Source organism: Henckelia pumila, chromosome 2 (assembly GCF_033568475.1).
Source record: "Henckelia pumila isolate YLH828 chromosome 2, ASM3356847v2, whole genome shotgun sequence".
Taxonomy (NCBI): domain Eukaryota; kingdom Viridiplantae; phylum Streptophyta; class Magnoliopsida; order Lamiales; family Gesneriaceae; genus Henckelia; species Henckelia pumila.
In genome coordinates, this window is record NC_133121.1 from 127,598,034 (window position 1) to 127,615,919 (window position 17,886).

At 38.3% G+C, this 17,886-nt stretch overlaps 1 protein-coding gene across 3 annotated transcripts in view; it reads right to left on the reverse strand.

Moving 5' to 3' along the window:
- Window positions 1-1,301: 1,301 nt before the first annotated feature.
- Window positions 1,302-17,886, reverse strand: part of LOC140884248 (uncharacterized) — a 39,410-nt gene continuing 22,825 nt past the window's right edge. Inside the window, exons 1-9 of one of the 3 annotated variants that reach the window (XM_073290944.1) lie at window positions 7,302-7,447; window positions 6,287-6,357; window positions 5,410-5,812; window positions 5,190-5,315; window positions 4,817-5,116; window positions 4,654-4,745; window positions 3,688-3,784; window positions 1,781-1,943; window positions 1,302-1,671 (exon numbers count right to left, since the gene is read on the reverse strand). In XM_073290944.1, coding sequence (XP_073147045.1) covers window positions 4,889-5,116; window positions 5,190-5,315; window positions 5,410-5,812; window positions 6,287-6,294 — 765 coding nt within the window. In that variant the 5' untranslated portion in view covers window positions 6,295-6,357; window positions 7,302-7,447 and the 3' untranslated portion in view covers window positions 1,302-1,671; window positions 1,781-1,943; window positions 3,688-3,784; window positions 4,654-4,745; window positions 4,817-4,888. Of the gene's footprint in view, window positions 1,672-1,780; window positions 1,944-2,855; window positions 3,068-3,687; window positions 3,785-4,653; window positions 4,746-4,816; window positions 5,117-5,189; window positions 5,316-5,409; window positions 5,813-6,286; window positions 6,358-7,301; window positions 7,448-17,886 lie in introns of those variants that run through there. The other 2 variants (XM_073290945.1, XM_073290943.1) reach the window with 2 other exon arrangements.

The window sequence follows — 17,886 nt, forward strand, 5'->3', positions numbered from 1 at the left end:
GTCAACATTGGACTACGGTTCACACACACAAAGGAAAATGAAAACCCAATTGTGGGATATGTAGATTCAGACTTCGCATAAAACTTGGACACAAGGAAGTCACTAACTGGATACATCTTCACTGTGTATGGAACAACCATTACATGGAAAGACAAGACTCCAATTAGTGGTCGCATTATCAACCACTGAGGCAGAGTTTATTGATGTCACAATCGCCATCAAAGAGGCGCTATGGTTGAAGGGATTCATCAGTGAGCATGGCATAAGACAAGACAAGGTGATGGTGTATTGTGACAACCAAAGTGCTATCCACTTATCCAAGCACCAAGTGTACCATGAGAGATCTGAGTTAAAAAAAAAAAGGAGTGTCATTGGACAAATTGCTACAGAAGAAAAACTGCTGATATGCTAACTAAGCCATTGCCTTACACTAAGTTCAAATACTTTATGGACTTGGTGAATGCAGGGGGGCGATTGAAGCTTGATTATATTTCTTGTAAAGAGTGTTTATCTTTGTATCTCTGAGGTATTGTACTGTGTTTGAACCGGTGAAATAAATAAATAAATAAAGAGCTGCTGTTTCTCTCCATGGATGTAGGTCTTTTGAGGCCAAACCACGTAATTGCGCATTGTGTTGATTCTTGCTTGCTCAGTTCTGTGTGTGTTTTGGTTATATTGTGGTAACGGTAGTGCTGTGAGTTGGGTGTATTCTTGTTGTTGTTAATTGTTTCTGTGCTCTGAGTAATCCGTCACTAGAACTAACAGGTTTACTATGATAAAACTTGAAATATTAGTTTTCATTTAGTTAAATTCTTTAATTTCCATCTTTTTTATGTTCTGCTGCTCAAAATTTCTCTTTTTTACATTCCAAATTTGACTGCCAAGTGAAGAAATCATTCTTTGGGTTTAGCCATTCTTCGTGGTAATGGGAAACGCTTTTATAAGATTTGTAATGGACCGGATGTAGAATTTTGTACGGAAAAATGTTGCGAAAGAAAAACGAGGAGTGAACTACACAACGAAGCGCCAAACTGAGGAAAACAAGGAGCGAACGACGTAATACCTAAGAAAACAAGGAGGATCGAATTCTGCACCAATACTCTCTCCTTGAGAATAACCGAAAACTTCAAATAAGAAGAGTAATGACCCCAAAGTCAAAGAGAATCTGTGGGTTGTGTTTGTCTCTTTCGACGGTTATTCATTGAAACGGGATTGGAATTATATGCGTTATGGATATGGTGTTGGGTGAAATGGAATGTGTTTTTCATGAAATTTTGAGTTTAGTACAGAGAATAACTATTTTTAGAAAATACCAGTCTTATCTTTAGTACATCCACTAACATACCACATGGTCACGTGCATTCCATTCTCCCAAACCAAAAATTGGTACAAAATATATGTACTAACAAGGAGAGTGCTTATGTTGACGGCAGTTATACTCCATCTTCCATCCGATGTTGTTGGACATGGTAATGAAATCATCCATTGGACAGACAACCAAGGAGCTATAGCAAACAACCGCTCCAAAAAACAAAAACAAAAAAACGTTCCCTTATCCTTTATCAAGTGATTCTTCAGTTTCACACGGGCTCTTCCCTCTCTGGTTAGAAGTTGACTCGCAGGCAGCCTTGGCCATCATCCTTTCCGACAATTCTAGTTGGGATCTCCGAGCTACCTTGAGTAAAATTCAGTCAATTCTCGCTAATAATCAGGTGTTCAAATCTCATGTCTACAGGGAGGGTAACTCAGCGGCTGACGAGCTTGCGAATATGGGACTCACCAATCCTGATTTAAACATTTTCAGTCCAGCGGAAAACTTCGGGGCATTTGCCTCTTGGATAAAGGAGGATTTCCTTATGTTAGAATCAAATCATATTAGTTGGTTGTATCTGTTGATCTTGAAAGGTTTTGACATAGTCCCCCTCTCGTGTTTCCTTTGCGTTCTATGATATTTTCGGATTTTGGAAAAAAAAAAAACAAAAAAAACAAGTCCAAAGGGGAATGTACCTCAAATATATCAGAGTTGGCATAAAAGAAATATCAAAACTGGTAAATATATCATTAAAAGCAATGAATTGAATTAAGATCTGAATGATTTTATATATATATGCACTCCAAAACAACTAAATCTAAGACAAGTACACATGTACATGATCCAGAACACCTTCTCCATCAATATCAACATGAAGACCAGCTTCTTGAATATGAAGCTGGATGTGTGATCATGTGAATATCAAATGGCTGCTGACAATATGGGAGAATGTTATCGATATAGGTTGTTCATAAAAACACAAATGCCAAAACAAACTAAACGAGACTATGTTAGTTTCACAGCCACAAGGAGGATACATATCGATTTATCATTTCCAGAAACATAATTTTATTTATTTGTTTTTTTTTTTAACTTACGATGTATCAAACTATCACCCCTCCTTTCAAGCATAGTTTGTGTTAAGTCAATCCAGGGTTAGTCTATGCTACACCGGAATTGTTTCTCCCCCTATTTCAATACCATTAAATCATGTGAAACCCATATATTTTTATAAAAATTGACACGTCTTAATAATCAAATGGTTGATATTTGACCACATCATAGGAGGAGAAGTACTCCAGATGTAGCATAAAATAATCCGTCAATCCAATGGATGTTGTCAGAGAATGTTCTGACATGCAAATCAAAATTTGGGAAGAATACCCAAAACCAATTATCCTAGCTTTAGTCTGTAGTAAAAACTCAAAATCAACTATGCCTTTTCGTATTAAGTTTCTTTAATCAAGCAATATCCAACAAAGAAAATAGTTCCTAAATTAGAACTCAGATTCATTTGTGCCCTAGTGTAAATTTAAACATGATAGATAATAGTATGAAATTTTTCCATGATGGGATTTAAAGAATTATAAAAACAATTCGCAGTTGAAACAAGTAAATAAATCGTTGAATAACAAATGGAATGTTTTGGAATTTGAAAAGAATTATGGCAAAAGAATGCTTTTCTTTCAGCTTGTGAAAAGGGTATTTGCTGATCTTTCCAGGTGATTTCTTCAGCAAAGTGTCTTCACGGTTATCCTGTTAAATAGGTAATTCCAGAAAATATCAGGATCACAGTAGGCAATACAAGACATAACCAATGGTGTGGCATGACTCCAAGAACAGATTCTCTGAATTGCCTGCGCTCAAACTATTGCTTAAATAGTTCAATGAACTCATTTCTAAATATTGTAATTAGAGTTCAAAAAACTTAATCCTGACCCCAATAAGAACAGTTTCATTTAAACTGTGATTTTGTGTTGTAGATGTAGCCCTTACAAATAGAATGCCGAGATATCATTTCTGGAGTAAAATTTTCTTCCACCTTCTGCTAAAAGAATCATACCACCTCAAACAGTATGTCTGGGAAGCATAAAAGTAAGTACACTCTTGAATTGTTACTATCTCTGAACGCCCATGAATTCATTTATTTAAGCCCATAAACGAAATATTCACTTGGAAACAAACGACATGACCAGTTCATCAACAATTCAAAAACCTTTTTTCCCATAACTTCTTGGGAGATTTTCCACCCCAGCTGAGGAATCTATTCCATGAATGGCTAATCAAAATGAAGCGGTATGATTTCAAAGGAAATATTCAAGTGAAAAATCATCTCTCTCCTGCAATAATCTCACATAAATAGATCAGAGGTATACCTCTTGTGCTTGACGGATATTCAATTCATGAACATAGAGCTTCTGGTTGTGCTGTTTGAATCAACGGTGAGGCATCCAATGACTGAGCATCAATATTCTGCATATTCATCAAAAAGTTGAATAAGAAGAGAAAAAGAAACCCACCTCAAAATGACAAAGGCAGAGGGAAAAACAAAATTTTGTTTATTCTACTAAAACAGTTTTGATATATGCCACATAAAATAAATAAATTCCTACCCACTTCTCCATAAAATATTTGAATGCTCTTTGACAGCACGTCATCTCAAATTATTCTCAAAATGTGTCTGGCAAAAGTGTTATTGTTGGAACGAGCTTTCAAGTAATGTAAAAATCATCTCAATGCCTCCAGACTTCCAGTTGACAAATATCATCGCAAGGAATATTTGAATAGGTTCGAGTGAATGTATAACCATTTTGAGTTATCTGTCATCCATTCCATGCATCCTTATTTTCCTTCTACACTCTTTCACTATCAAACATTTTACTTCAGTATGAACAAGAAACTAAACGATATAAAGCTACGCTTTCCAAGAATATACACAACCAAATCAGCTGTATAGGTCTCAACTAATCATCACAACCAAAAGATACCCTTTGCTTAGTTTTTTGTCATAAGTTTTGTATAAAAACAACGATAAACATGACTTCGCCAAAATTGTTCACAAGAGACAACGAATTAAATGGGGTGGATAAACAAACAATAGCTACAGTACTAACAAAATTCTCTGCCAAAGAAAGATGTGCTTCATATTTCGGTCTTTTGGGAGTGAGTACAATGTGTTACGAGAAACAAAGAAATTGATCATTGTTTCAAACGGCTACTTCCTTGTGATTCTTAACAAAAAAAAATCCAGAAATCAAATACATGCTGAAGTAGACAGAAAATTAATTTTTGAAAATTTTACTCTTTACATTTCTTCAAATGAAGATTAATCATTAATGTACCTTCGATCGAGACATAATTTCAGTACTTTATGGACTTAGTAGCTGGTTCATCTGATTCAAATTGTGAAGTACTACCAAACTCTTCTTTAAAACTGAGAAAAAGTGCAAGAAAATTGATTAGCAAGATAAATTTTTAAATGTAAATCTTCAAAATAACCCATACCTTCTTTTACGAAAAATTGTATCTTCCATGTCTTGAGACAACGCCGGTATCCAAAAATCACTAGATTCGATGTCAGGTTGCATCAGTACATATCCCATGTACCCAAAATCTGTTCCCCAACAATTTTGTAAAAAGAAGGAACTCGAGCGTTTCATCATTATGGTTGAGCGTGGCATTCCCAACAACTAACATCGTATGTAGCTTAACTTCCTCAAATTCCTCATCTACCATCTGTAGGTTGTCAACTTCCTCATCTATGTGGATATATTTCTCTTCTATTTCTTTACTGAGATATATAATCTGATACCAATATTTCTTAATTTAAACAATCAGCAATGCAACAAAAATTATATAAATGTTGATCCAAACAAACCTCGTTAAAATTACGGTTAAATGATTGTTTGATACCAAAAGTCGCAATGACTGGAAAACGTGATGAAATTCTGAATGCCTCGTCCATCGAAAGTTTCTTGTATGAATAAATAAGTTTTCTATAAACCTGGAATGAAGAATAAAGTATTTCTTCAAAACAGATACATAAATTGATTGTTATATACAAGTATAAAATAGCAGGTTATAATCTGAAGTTTTACCTCCTGGCAAAAAAAAGCATGAATGTTACGTTTCCTTGGATTCCATGCCGCACTTGTCCCTCGAAGGCCAACTTCTTTCATATATTGCAAGATTTCGTATACACCAGTGTTCATGTCGCCTTCTATGTCATTTAACCTAACTTTGTTGTAATATTTGACGAAAATATTGCTGAAGACCTCATCAATGTCAAAGTAATATCTCCCATTGCAACCAGGGATTTCAACGTTTTCCTTTCGGCAAATCATTTCAGAACATGCTACTGATGAAATGTAAGAACTCGTTCCTAAATCTCCTTGATCTCTCACCGGAGATACTAGATCGTCGAGAAAGTTCAGTTCAACTAACTGAAAATTAGGTAAATTCTGATTGAGATGATGACGTAATTTTTTTTCAAAAGAATCCCTGGATGAAAAACAGATATAATGTGTAAATTATACAATAAAACAATACATTGTTTCTACAATTTACTTACTTTTAAGTTATATATTGATGCTGAACGCAGCATCAATATATAACTTAAAAGTAAGTAAATTGTAGAAACAATGTATTGTTTTATTGTATAATTTACACATTATATCTGTTTTTCATCCAGGGATTGTTTTGAAAAAAAATTACGTCATCATCTCAATCAGAATTTACCTAATTTTCAGTTAGTTGAACTGAACTTATCTAGTATCTCCGGTGAGAGATCAAGGAGATTTAGGAACGAGTTCTTACCTTTCATCAGTAGCATGTTCTGAAATGATTTGCCGAAAGGAAAACGTTGAAATCCCTTACCAAATTGGTGGTCTGGCCAGTTAATTCCTATTTTTTTCCAAATTCCGAAATGGAAAACAAACAAACAGTGTTTAAATAAATGCAGGAAATATACATTACCTATCCATATTATTGTGAAGCTTTGGGGGGAGTAGAATGATTTGCAGGCAACTTGAGTATCTTCCTTAGTCCTGAAAAATAATATTACCTAGATTATTATAATTCAAGCAAAAGTAGGTGTATGCCCTCACACATTCAAGCAAAAGTAGGTGTATGCCCTCACACAAAATAGCCAATAAGATGAGGAACGGAGGCTCAACGTGTATGTGTTTATCAAATAATTCTTCACAAAAACGCAATCATTTCACATATTCACATCCATAAGGTAATTTTATCTATCGCATATTAACATGTAATATATTTAACTCTTTGGGCCCAACTACAAGACTAAACTTGGACCCTAAACCTATTGGACCCGACCCGGACCGACCTAAGACCCAAATAACTAACCCAGACCCAAAACCCAACTTGGACCACTAATCAAGACCCGGCCAGACTCGGACCCAACCCACATGGGGTCGAGTCCAAGTCACCCGTGCAACCCATACCATCCCCTTCACCTAATCTCCTACACCTCGTCGTCTCCCCCCTGAATCGCCTCCAGTCTCATCCTCACCACCCAGCTCCGGCCGCCCAAGACCGGAGTCGCGCCGGCAGGACCACCCCGAGGTCCTGCCGGTGCCTTCTCAACTGACCCCTGGCTCGAGGCCCCGCCAAGCATGGCTCAGCCGATAGCCAAGACCCATGACTCAACACCCGAATCTCCCCTGCGCTACGCATAGCTCGCTCCATTAACCTCGGCCCTCTTGCTCGCCCCTCTCCAGACCGAGCCACCCCTTACGAACCAGCCCCCATCGAGCTCACTGACCAGCCACCCAGAGACATCAACTACTCGAACCCGCCATAGTCAAGAAGAAGAAAAACATCCGACCCATCCAAAAACAGAGGTAAAACGATATGACATGGTGCAAAAATCTCAAAATCACGGGTTAAAGATCACACACGCACATATTTTTCTCAAACAAGCAAACATTATATCGATCGAAATGGCGCATAGTAAGAAAAATGAACATGCCTCAAACGGGAAAATAAAGGTATAAAAAAGAAGCTCGCGACGTGACGATCGTTAAACCGTAAAAATCTTGAAAAATGAAGAAGATTTGCGTGGAGTGTGTGCAAGTGAAGGAGACGGCATTCTCCCTGTTTCTCCCAGATAGAATCGCGAAGAAGATGAATGAACGATTGGGTTAGGGCTTTTCTCCTACAGGTTTTTAAAATGCAAGATCTTGGGGCCCAACCAAAAAAATTGCTATGGGCTTGCAAAAACAATTAAAAACTTAGCCCAACTAATAATTTGGACCCAAACTAAAAATAAATTTCGGTTTTAATAAAAATCCCAATTTTAGAGTGTCCTATAAATCCTTAAAATAGCCCAATTAGGTGAAAAAAATGAATTTTAAAATATTTATATATATGGAACCTAAATTTTTTATGAAATAAACCTTAAAATAATTATTTTAGGCTCTTAAAATTCTTGGACAAAAATTTAAATAAAATTTTTATCACGATCGACCACAGTCTAGTCTACGCGCTCAAAATAATATTTTTCTTCAAAATTTCATAACACTAAAAAAAATACCCTCATTAAAATCCTAAATAAATTTAAAACACCTAATCATGATAAATAAAAGTCATTTAAACCTTCAATTTAATTTATTATTTTATTCTATTTAAATTATTAATTATCCTAATTATGCATACGGTTAACGCACGAGAAATTCTAGGCGTTACAATTCTCCCCCCTTAAAAGAAATTTCGTCCTCGAAATTGAGGTACGTACCGAAACGATCCTGATAACGCATCCGCATATCGGTCACAGCCTCCCGGGTGGCCTCCTCCTCAGAATTATTTAGCCCCCGGACCTTGACCATGGGAATAACTCGCGTCCTCAGCCTCCGCTCCTCACGCTCCAAAATCTGCTCCGCTCGCTCTTTGAACGACAAATCTGACGCCAGCTGTAGAGGCTCAATATCCAGGATATGTGATGGGTTCGAGATATACTTTCTCAACATCGAGACATGAAATATGTTGTGCACCCCTGCAAGATTAGATGGTAGCGCTACACGATAAGCCAAAGTATCAATCCTCTTCAGGATCTCAAACGGACCAAGACATAACTATTTGAATCGACTGCGAATCTGCTCCAAAATCTAACTCCGAATACAAAAATTCATCCTCGATATCATCAGACTCACAGTCTTATCTAGTGTCCGCGAAACACTAAATTTTAATGGTGTTGTCTATATCTGTCAGTTACGAGCCAAAACAATGTCAAGACGATGTTCAATATAAATCAACTCAAACAGTAACTTGCTGGGTGATAATCAAATTGGAATCGAATAGATATGGTTCAGAACGATATCAAAATACAATATTCTCGAAGACGAATCTACAAAAGGAACAATTCGCTTGCAGTTAAATACAAGGGGTGAGTAGATCAAACTCATGGCTCCATGAACAAAAGATGCGAGTCAATAAATCAATATCGATTTAGGTGATCACCCGTCAACAGGTTTGATGTCATGCCCATCATCAAGACAAGTCAAAGTCAGGGCTGTCAGCGTGATCTCACATGCGAGGAAATCCACACGCACTCATCAAAAAAAAAAAAAAAAGAAATAGAATCTCAAGGCATAATCCGATGTCAACAAAAATAAAATTGAGATCATAATGGAATAGAATAAAAATACTCACCCGAATCAATATCCATGTCCAGATTTTCAATTCAAGTTTCCAAGAATGTGAATTTTTTAGATTTATAATCGGAATATCAATCGATGCCAGGTTGACTAAGCCTTCAATGACCAGTGTCATGCGAATCAAGGAATGCATGAACCACCAAAAAGATTACAATATTTCAGAAAAAATCAATAAAATGATTCAAGTAACTAATTTTACGCTATACCAAGAACACGTTCCCAATCCCTCACAAATACAACTAAGCTTTAATCAATGCTTAATTAATCGATTAGGACTATCACCAATTTCCCAAATTTCATATCTGCAGCAAACTAACTCATCTCTATTAAGTACCTTTATATCGAATAATTTGGCTCAACTATTTCTGAGAAAAAAAATATAAATCCCTCCATAAAAATCAGTCAAATTCCTAAGATAATTCTCAAAACATTCTCTTCATCCCAAAATAAGATCACATCTTGATATCAGCAAAAATCATTAGATCAGCTCTAACCACATACCCCTCAAACTCCAACCCCAACTCACTAACAACACTGGTAGTAAAAAGGAACCTCACCAGAAGGCACGGTAATATCGTACCCTGTACTAGACACCTCGGGTCCGATACCTACCCGCTAAAAGAAAAACTAGGAGATGAAAGAATGTGTCGCTCCAGAACTAACATTGCAAAAGTCGCAACCCCTCTAATACTAATTGTTTTTTTCCCTGCACGCAGAAAAATCCCCAAACAGATATAGACTATACTATCAAGAGTAAAAAATCCAACCCAATTACCAACAAAATCCAACCTAAATATGCGAATCCACAAATTCAACAATTCCAACAAAACTTAAGTATACAGTTCTAAATCACAAGTACAAACAATAGAGTAATCTCCCAAGTAAAGCATTAACTAAACATCCCAATAGTAGCGAATAATCATAAATAAGAATTATTAGCGATAAAAAAAGTGTCGGGGTCAGCCTCCTCAGCCTGCATAACAAACAGGCGCCCTGTCGTCTTTTTCCTCCTCGGACAGTCTTCAAAATGTGACCCGGTTCTTGGCAATGATAGCACTTGCCGAAACCGACCAAACACTGGCCAAAATGAGGTTTTTGACACTCCTCGCAGAAGAGCACCCTCCAACGCTGGGGGCGACTGCACCCTAATGTTGTCGTCTCTGCTGGCCCTGTGGCCTCTGCTGCTGCTGCTGCTGTAGTGACCCGTATCCGTAATTAATGATTAATGAGTATATTAATCATAGGTCATGTTTAGATTAAGTAAAACATGATTAAGAGAGTTTTTGTTGGATTAAGGAACTTAAAAAATGGACTTAGAATGATCGAAAATGGTCCATAGAATCAGGAAGAACGGAAGCAACGTCCAGGAACGGATGCAACGTTCTGGCAACTGATGTCATCTGTGACGTCAGCAAGATGACGTCATTGCTTACGACCATGATGTGACCATCGGAAGCAACGATGGCGAACGGACGCAACGATGGTGCGAACGGACGCAACGATGGAGAACGGACGTTCCGTTCTGCGTGTATAAATATAGGGTACGAGGCTTCATTTTAACTCGCACCTTTCCTCTCTTCTCTCTGATTTCTTAGCCTTCTAACTCAGATCTAGGGAGTTCTAGGCATCCTATTGGGAATCCGGAAGCGGCAGTGAGATCCCGACGTCGTAGCGGAGGCATGCCTAAGTTTTGAGGCAATTCGCCATCAGCGGGCTGACAACGGATGCAGGTATAGCTTTGGTCTCCTAAAAATATTTAGGAGTATGCAATAGCTTAGTTAAGGCTTTTAGAGCTTAATGAATGATGCATGGGTATTTGCATTTGTGGAGTTGATGACAGGCTTGGAACCTAGAGTGGGACTGCTAGGAACTGCCTGTAGTAAGGTACGTAAGTACTGACTGAGATTGCCAGCGGGATTGCATGCTTATATGTTGCATTTGTGTGTGTCATATTATTATGCAGCATGTGCATGTCATATTGTGCCTGTTCATCTTTTGAGATGAGCCATGTAGGGCCGCTCAGCCCTGTCTGGACGGTGGATGTCTAGGGCCCAGTGACTGACGGATCATGGGTGACTAGCATCTGGGGACACGGTCCACGTCCTGTAGGAATGAGCAGTGTACGCAGGGTTTGCTCCCCGGGTTGTACCACTCATGTCCTAGGCGCCATTACTGAGCAATTGTATACAGTTATCCCAGATATGGATACCCGATCATTTGCATGCATCATATTTGTATGTTTTACCCGTGCTTTCGTATTGAGCTTAGAGCTCACGTCCAGTCTTTTCTGTGTACCTGGACACCCCATTCGACGGGGCAGGTGTAGGTGCAGGTTTGAGCACCCGGAGCTTGGAGTAGCCAGCGACCAGTGAAGCCAGTAAGATTAGCTGTAGGTTTTGCCTTTAGGCTTATTAATTCGATTGGGTTGTATAATCGAATTTGTTTAACCGGTTGTATTATGCCGGTCTGTTTTTATTTAAGTCTTCCGCAGCGATTTATTTAATGCATGTTTAATTATGCTCTTAACTCTGATTAGGTAGTGGATCCGGGTAGGGTCGCTACATTTATTGGTATCAGAGCATATGCATGCAAGAGACTTGGGATATAGTACTGAACTTTGGGTTATCCTTGTAGGATGATTGAGATCTAGCGGATGAGGGATTGGTTAATCATTGCCAAGGTTGGCATTAGTTTCTTCCAGTATGTGAAATGCAATAGTGATGAGAACATCGGTATGGGCGTATCAGTAGTTAGGCTGTCTGCGGTGGGCGACTCGTCATTGAAGCATTGTATAGTTGATCGAAGATCGTCTGGATTCCAGCAAGATAAGACTGGAAAAGAAGATCAAGTATTTTTCATCATATGCATCTGAGGACTTTTTGGAGCGTATGGTGTGTAGTAACCCATGTGGCTTCAGTCCGAAGAGATTCTCCACGCGTAGTTGGAGAGATTATCATATAGACCTTCACCAGGAAATACTTCGAGTGTCTAAAGCATGACAAGTTCCGAGCGTAAGGTAAATAAATTCATGCAGAACATGGTTTTGCTGGTATGCTTGTATCGATGCTTTTGGTACATGATAAGTGCATTTTATGCGCTTATATTGCTTAGTATTTAACTTGAATCTTGTGTTTTATTTGTCGTTGTTACGCGCTTTTGTGTTGTTTTTGTTGTTTGAAGGAATCAAGTCTTTGAATTTGAATTGTTGGATTTAAATGCAAAAGAGAGAAGAAAAGATCAAGAGTTGAAGACTTGAAGATATTTGAAAGGAAGTGAATTCGAAGCCATGGCGCGCCCGCCCCATCCTATCGCGCGCCCGCGCGATCTAATATAGGAAGAAAGATTTTTTGCGTGAACATCGCGCGCCCGCGCCCTTGAGAAATGCAAATTGTGCGATGCTATTGCGCGCCCGCGCAGTCCCATCGAGCGCCCGCGTGACTCCTTAAACTTGAAATGCGTGAACACTGCGCGCCCGCGCAGTTGAATCGAGCGCGCGCGCCACTCTTAAATTTTGGAATGCGAAGGTACCGTGCGCCCGCGCTGTCGGCAAAATAATGATATTTTTATTTGATGTTGATGTTTTGGGCATGCTTCTTGATGTCTAGACTTATCTTAGACGAGATGGAAGTCTAGGAAAGGCAGAATGGGGAGTCTAGACAAGAGGAGAACACTTCCAAGGAGAGCTTGAAGATTGATCTTTTGCAAGGACTAGGTTCTATCTTAAATTTGTAGAATTATTTCTTTTCTTATGCTTTGTAATATGTTCTTCATGAATTGTATTGGCTAGTTTTTATTACTTGGTTTAGGAAGACGAAGCCTTTGATTAAACTCTTCGTAAGATTTATGTTTTACAAAGTTTGATTATTGTTTAGTATCAAGAGTTATTCTAAATTATTTCATGATTTTATGTTTGATTGTTAGATTGATCACCTAATGATTTCTATATAAAATCTATGGCTAAATTGGAATTCAAATCCATAATTGTTTGAATTTTCTGATTTACGAAGCAACTACGATTAATAATTGTCCGCTTGTGAGATTATGAATTGTAGGGATAATAATTGACTAGGCTAAATTCATCCGCTTGTGTATGGGTTGTCTAGATTTATCAGTTTCACTAGTTATATGCTATCGTGAGTTTAAATCTAATCGCTTGTATTAGGTTAATTCATTGATAAGGGTTTTCTTAGAACGCTTGTGTTTAGTTAACTACGATTAAGGTGAAACGGGAATTTAATTTCCAATGATAAATATTCAACATGAATAAATATTTTTAGATAATCGATGATCGAACGAACGAAATCAAAGGTGTAGTCGATCTAAACCAAGGCTTGTCTCTTATTAGATTCTCCATTGTAATTTACTTTTGCATGATATTTTGTAAAATTGCTTTGATAATTGTTTTTAAAATTGTAGTGTATAATTGCCAAACCAAAAATCCCCATTTTTACTATTCTAGTAATTTTTAAAGAACACGGAATTTTACCTTTTCTCGTGGGAACGATCCCTACTCACACTACTACATATTTTTATTTATCTGAGTGAGTCGGGTAATTTGGGCGTACACGATAAGCGCTACCAGTACACATACGGGAAACTTCATGTTCAAAAGCATGATTTGATTACAAGAAGAAAGCTGATGGTAGATCGTGAGCAGAAGAGGTCGATTGACAGGCACTGATGCAGAGCATAGCTGGTTAGCTATCACGTGCCATTTCTCCGGAGTTCTTCACGGGAGGACATGTAGAGAGACTTGGACGAGGGTACGCTTGCATTGATGCACGTGTCGATTAGAAGCTTCATGCTCAAGAAACGAAGACTAGTGCGATGATTTAAATACTGTAGTGTGTAATTGTAAACAGTATTTCAGTTGTAATAAATCATCAGGATTTGATTGTATGATTTCAAGTTAATGTTGTACATTTCATTGTATTTTGGGATACGGATTTATATTACATGAGATTGTAATAAAGAAAATGTACATAACTTGAAGCAATGATATTGTTTTATTTATCCAGCAATTTGTGATGATTGCAAGTGATTTTGCTAAGGTTGTCTTGGCGTTAGTTGATTTGTGTTCAACTATAGTAACTCATGGGGTTTGAGTGGATCGACTGTAATTGTTTAACTTGTGGTTAGTCGAGGTGTTTTCCTAGGATTGACCTAGTTAGTCAGTAGACTAAGATAGTGCCAGCGATGAGTGGACTCATCTAGAGGCATTAAGGTATTGTTCGGTTTAGAACATTGGGCTTTGTTCTAGGTTGTTTTCTTAGAACAGTAGGTTGTCTGACCTTTTCTAGGTTGATACTAGTGATGATGGGATTTCATCAGGATACCAGGTCGAGTATATGCCGAGAGTTGTGGACTATGACCATGACTAGACGTAATGGGGCGCGACCCTATGCCAGTGTTACTCTGGGGGTCCTTGTACTTCAGAGGTTACCTGGGAGCCTTTGTGCTTCAGGATATGGCGGTGGGAAGGCTACTCAGTCTAGGGATTTGGCGACAGTCGCAACAGGGTATGACCTTGGATTAGATAGCAGGTTTGATATCGATGGTTCGATATTGTCTGGTGTGCCAGAGATATATGTTGAGTATTCTGCTGTGGGAACCAGTCTTGGAGAGATTTCCTTGACGATTGTGTACTCTGAGCAGATAGATTTTACCTTTGGGTTACTGCTAGACGTTTGGATCTAGTAGATGGACGGATTTCTACCAGCGATGACTAGGGGTTGTCATCAGAGTCGTGGTTAGAGTTTTCCTGTTATAGGAGTCATCCAAGATACTGGATGAGATGCTGTTTCGAGACTTTGACTCGAATAGGAGAATTGCTTCATGATGATTGACTTCATCTGAGATAGATTATATAAGGTGTTAAGGATTGTCCAGAACTATTTGAGATGTTATGGAATCATGGCCTATGCCCGTGAAACCTTGGTGATTGTCCAGGTGGGTTATCGAGGTAAGCTACCTTAGTCTCGAATTGTTGCACAATATTAACGAGGGATATAATCAGGAGCGTGTCCGAAGATTGTAGAAATCTTTGGGATTCTGTAGTTATGATTTTTTTTTTGACTTGACAAGTCATGATGTTCATCTTGAATGAATGAGGTAAGGATAGTGAGTCCAGTGGTTGCGCTAAGTACTGTCTGATATTTCAGAGGTTGAGCGTAGGATTTTCCATGGAATGGAAATGATCTAAGTAAATAGATCGCAATCGAATCTTGGGTTAGTTCTTCTTGATATTACAAGACAACGATTGATAATGCTAAGGTGGCACGGGATCTGTGCTAATGACTACCAATGGCTATTGGCTAACTCTGTCAGAGTTAGGTTGATTAAGTTCAGTGTACGTTGCAGCTGTAATTAAGGCATGAGATTGTGTCGATAGGATACTAATAACTAGTTTCTGGCTATCAAGTATGGTTGTGTTGAAACCGGATCGATTTGGATATTCCAAGTGTTTGGAAACATTCTTCGTAGCAGCTGAGTCATGGTTATTGATTGAGCCACGTAGTTTTAGATGATCAATAGTAGTCTGATCTGATAAGTGCAAGAATCAGTGGTTCAACGAGATCGATAGGGTAAATCCAATCAGTGACGATTTGGAGATGGCAATTAGGAAATACTTGGAGTAGTATTTTTCGATTGGTGCTTAGGAGATGAGTACTTGGTACAATCTCAGAGCATTCGATAATTTGGATGATTTAGAATCTTTATGATTACCGGAGATGAATAATTTGGGATTGCTGTAATCGGGGACGATTGCAACTGGACTTGTATTATCAAGTTAGGTGTTAACTTGACGATAAAGACAAGCAAGAAATTGGTAATTTCCAATATAGTGCTTTCTTGTAAGGAGAAACTGAAATTGATCCAATCAATTTCTTAGTGATAGCAATTGTCAGAAAAGGATCATGTTGTTGTTTTGTGCGGGATTTGTCCATTAAACAACAATAGTGAAGGTTGTCGATCGGACATTTCGATGAAGTGTTCCTGTGAGGACATCTATGTATACCGTTGTGTTTGGATCCGACGAGTAGTTAGAAATGCTAATGGACATTAGCAATGGAACATCAGTTGTCTGATCCTGAGATGTGACATTAGTTGGGATCTAGTTCTCGAGATCTAACAGAGTGTGTCACAAATTTTTTTCGGCATGTGGTGCGCAAGGTCATTGAAATGACTGTGTAAGTCAATGATCGACTTATTAACCAACGAGGTTTGCCTTTGGGATCGAGGACTTCGCAAGATCGTGATGGATTGAATTTGTTCTTTCGAGCCAGCAAATAACATCTGTGGACTGTATGTCAAGGATATTGCGTTTCAGAAATGGACGACAATCGGGAGTGTTTTGTGTGTCAAGTTATTTCGAGCACAAGTGATTTCCCGGAATGACTAGGGAATAGATGAATCAGTCTTTTCAGCGCTAAGGTTGATGCATTCGGCGAAGGAGCGATTTGACTGTTGAGAATCCGTTGGAATTTAGTTTCCAGGATCTTTTTGTTCAACCTTGATAGGTTGGGACGAACGATGATGGTATCATCAGAGACTCCGAGTTGAGTTATACGAGGCGCATGTAACTGTCGAGTTTCGAGACGTAATAGGAAGCATTTCCATATGTCTGTGCACTGTGGAATGTCCCAGTCGAGCATATTGGTGGGAGCTTGCCTTAATCTTGATTTGTGTACAGTGATTGCGAGTATGTGTAACTATCAGGAGGATGTTTATCGATTGAATTCATGATATGAATAACCTATGGTGGAGATGATGTGGATCATCAGAGACGTGAGGAATTCGATTGCAGGGTATGCGTGGTTTCGCAGACCAATAGTTCAGAAAGGAATTGTGTCATGAGTGTCACATGAGGGGATTTCCTTAAGGACACAGTGATTGGTTATACTAAGGAACGTAGACTGTGATTCGCATTAGACTTGGTGGACCGAATTTCCAATATTGCTTGGGAAGCTTGTTGCTTCAATGGATCATGGGAAGGGTAACCGGTCTGGAGAGTGTGTTAAACAGTTGCGTTGGGGTATAGTTTTGTGTCAACTGGGTTCTCTTGACGAGAAATTCGTGATAGGATGTGTCAATGCAGTATTGGGATTGGTGTTTCTTGACTAGAGGTGTTGTGCACCAAAAGCTTCTGAGACCATTAGATGGTTAAGTTCGTTTGGCGAATCGACGGATGTGGTAAGCCAATCAGGTTATGACTTGGTTTTCGTCAGAGTAAGATTTTTACTCGATACGATAATCTTGATCAAACGGAACATTTGTATCCTTCGTGATCAGTGAGATCATAGTTAGGATGGAAGATGTGTGAGTGATGAGATACATTAGTGCCGGAAGAGTTGACTGTGGTCAAGTAGCGCAATAATTTTTAGCTGGGAAAATGTTAATGCGGTTCAGCATTAGTGGAGCTCGCTAGAGCCGTCAAAACAGGTCGGGCCCGTCGGGCCAGCCCGCCCCGCCATGAAAAATTGGCGGGTTGGGTTGGGGTTTTACTGGCCCGTTTGGAGGCGGGCCTAAACGGGCCGCGGGTTGAGGCGGGGCGGGGCGGGTTTGGGGCGGGCCGGCCCGCCTGTTTTATTAAAAAATAAAATTTTTAAATATTTTTTAATTATGGGTGCAAAAACACTTATTTTTAAATAATGTGATTTTAAAATTTTAAAACTAGTATTTAATATATTTTTAATATCTTACATTATTATTTTTTATGGTTACATATTTATTTATATTATTTAAATTATTTGAAAATATGACTTTTTATCCAAAATATAATGGTTAACATCAAAATTTTACATAATTTGTTTGATTTTTTTGATTGTGACATTTATTATTTGTTATTATGTAACATTGTTGATATATATTTTTCAATATCAAATATTAATTTTGTTTTTT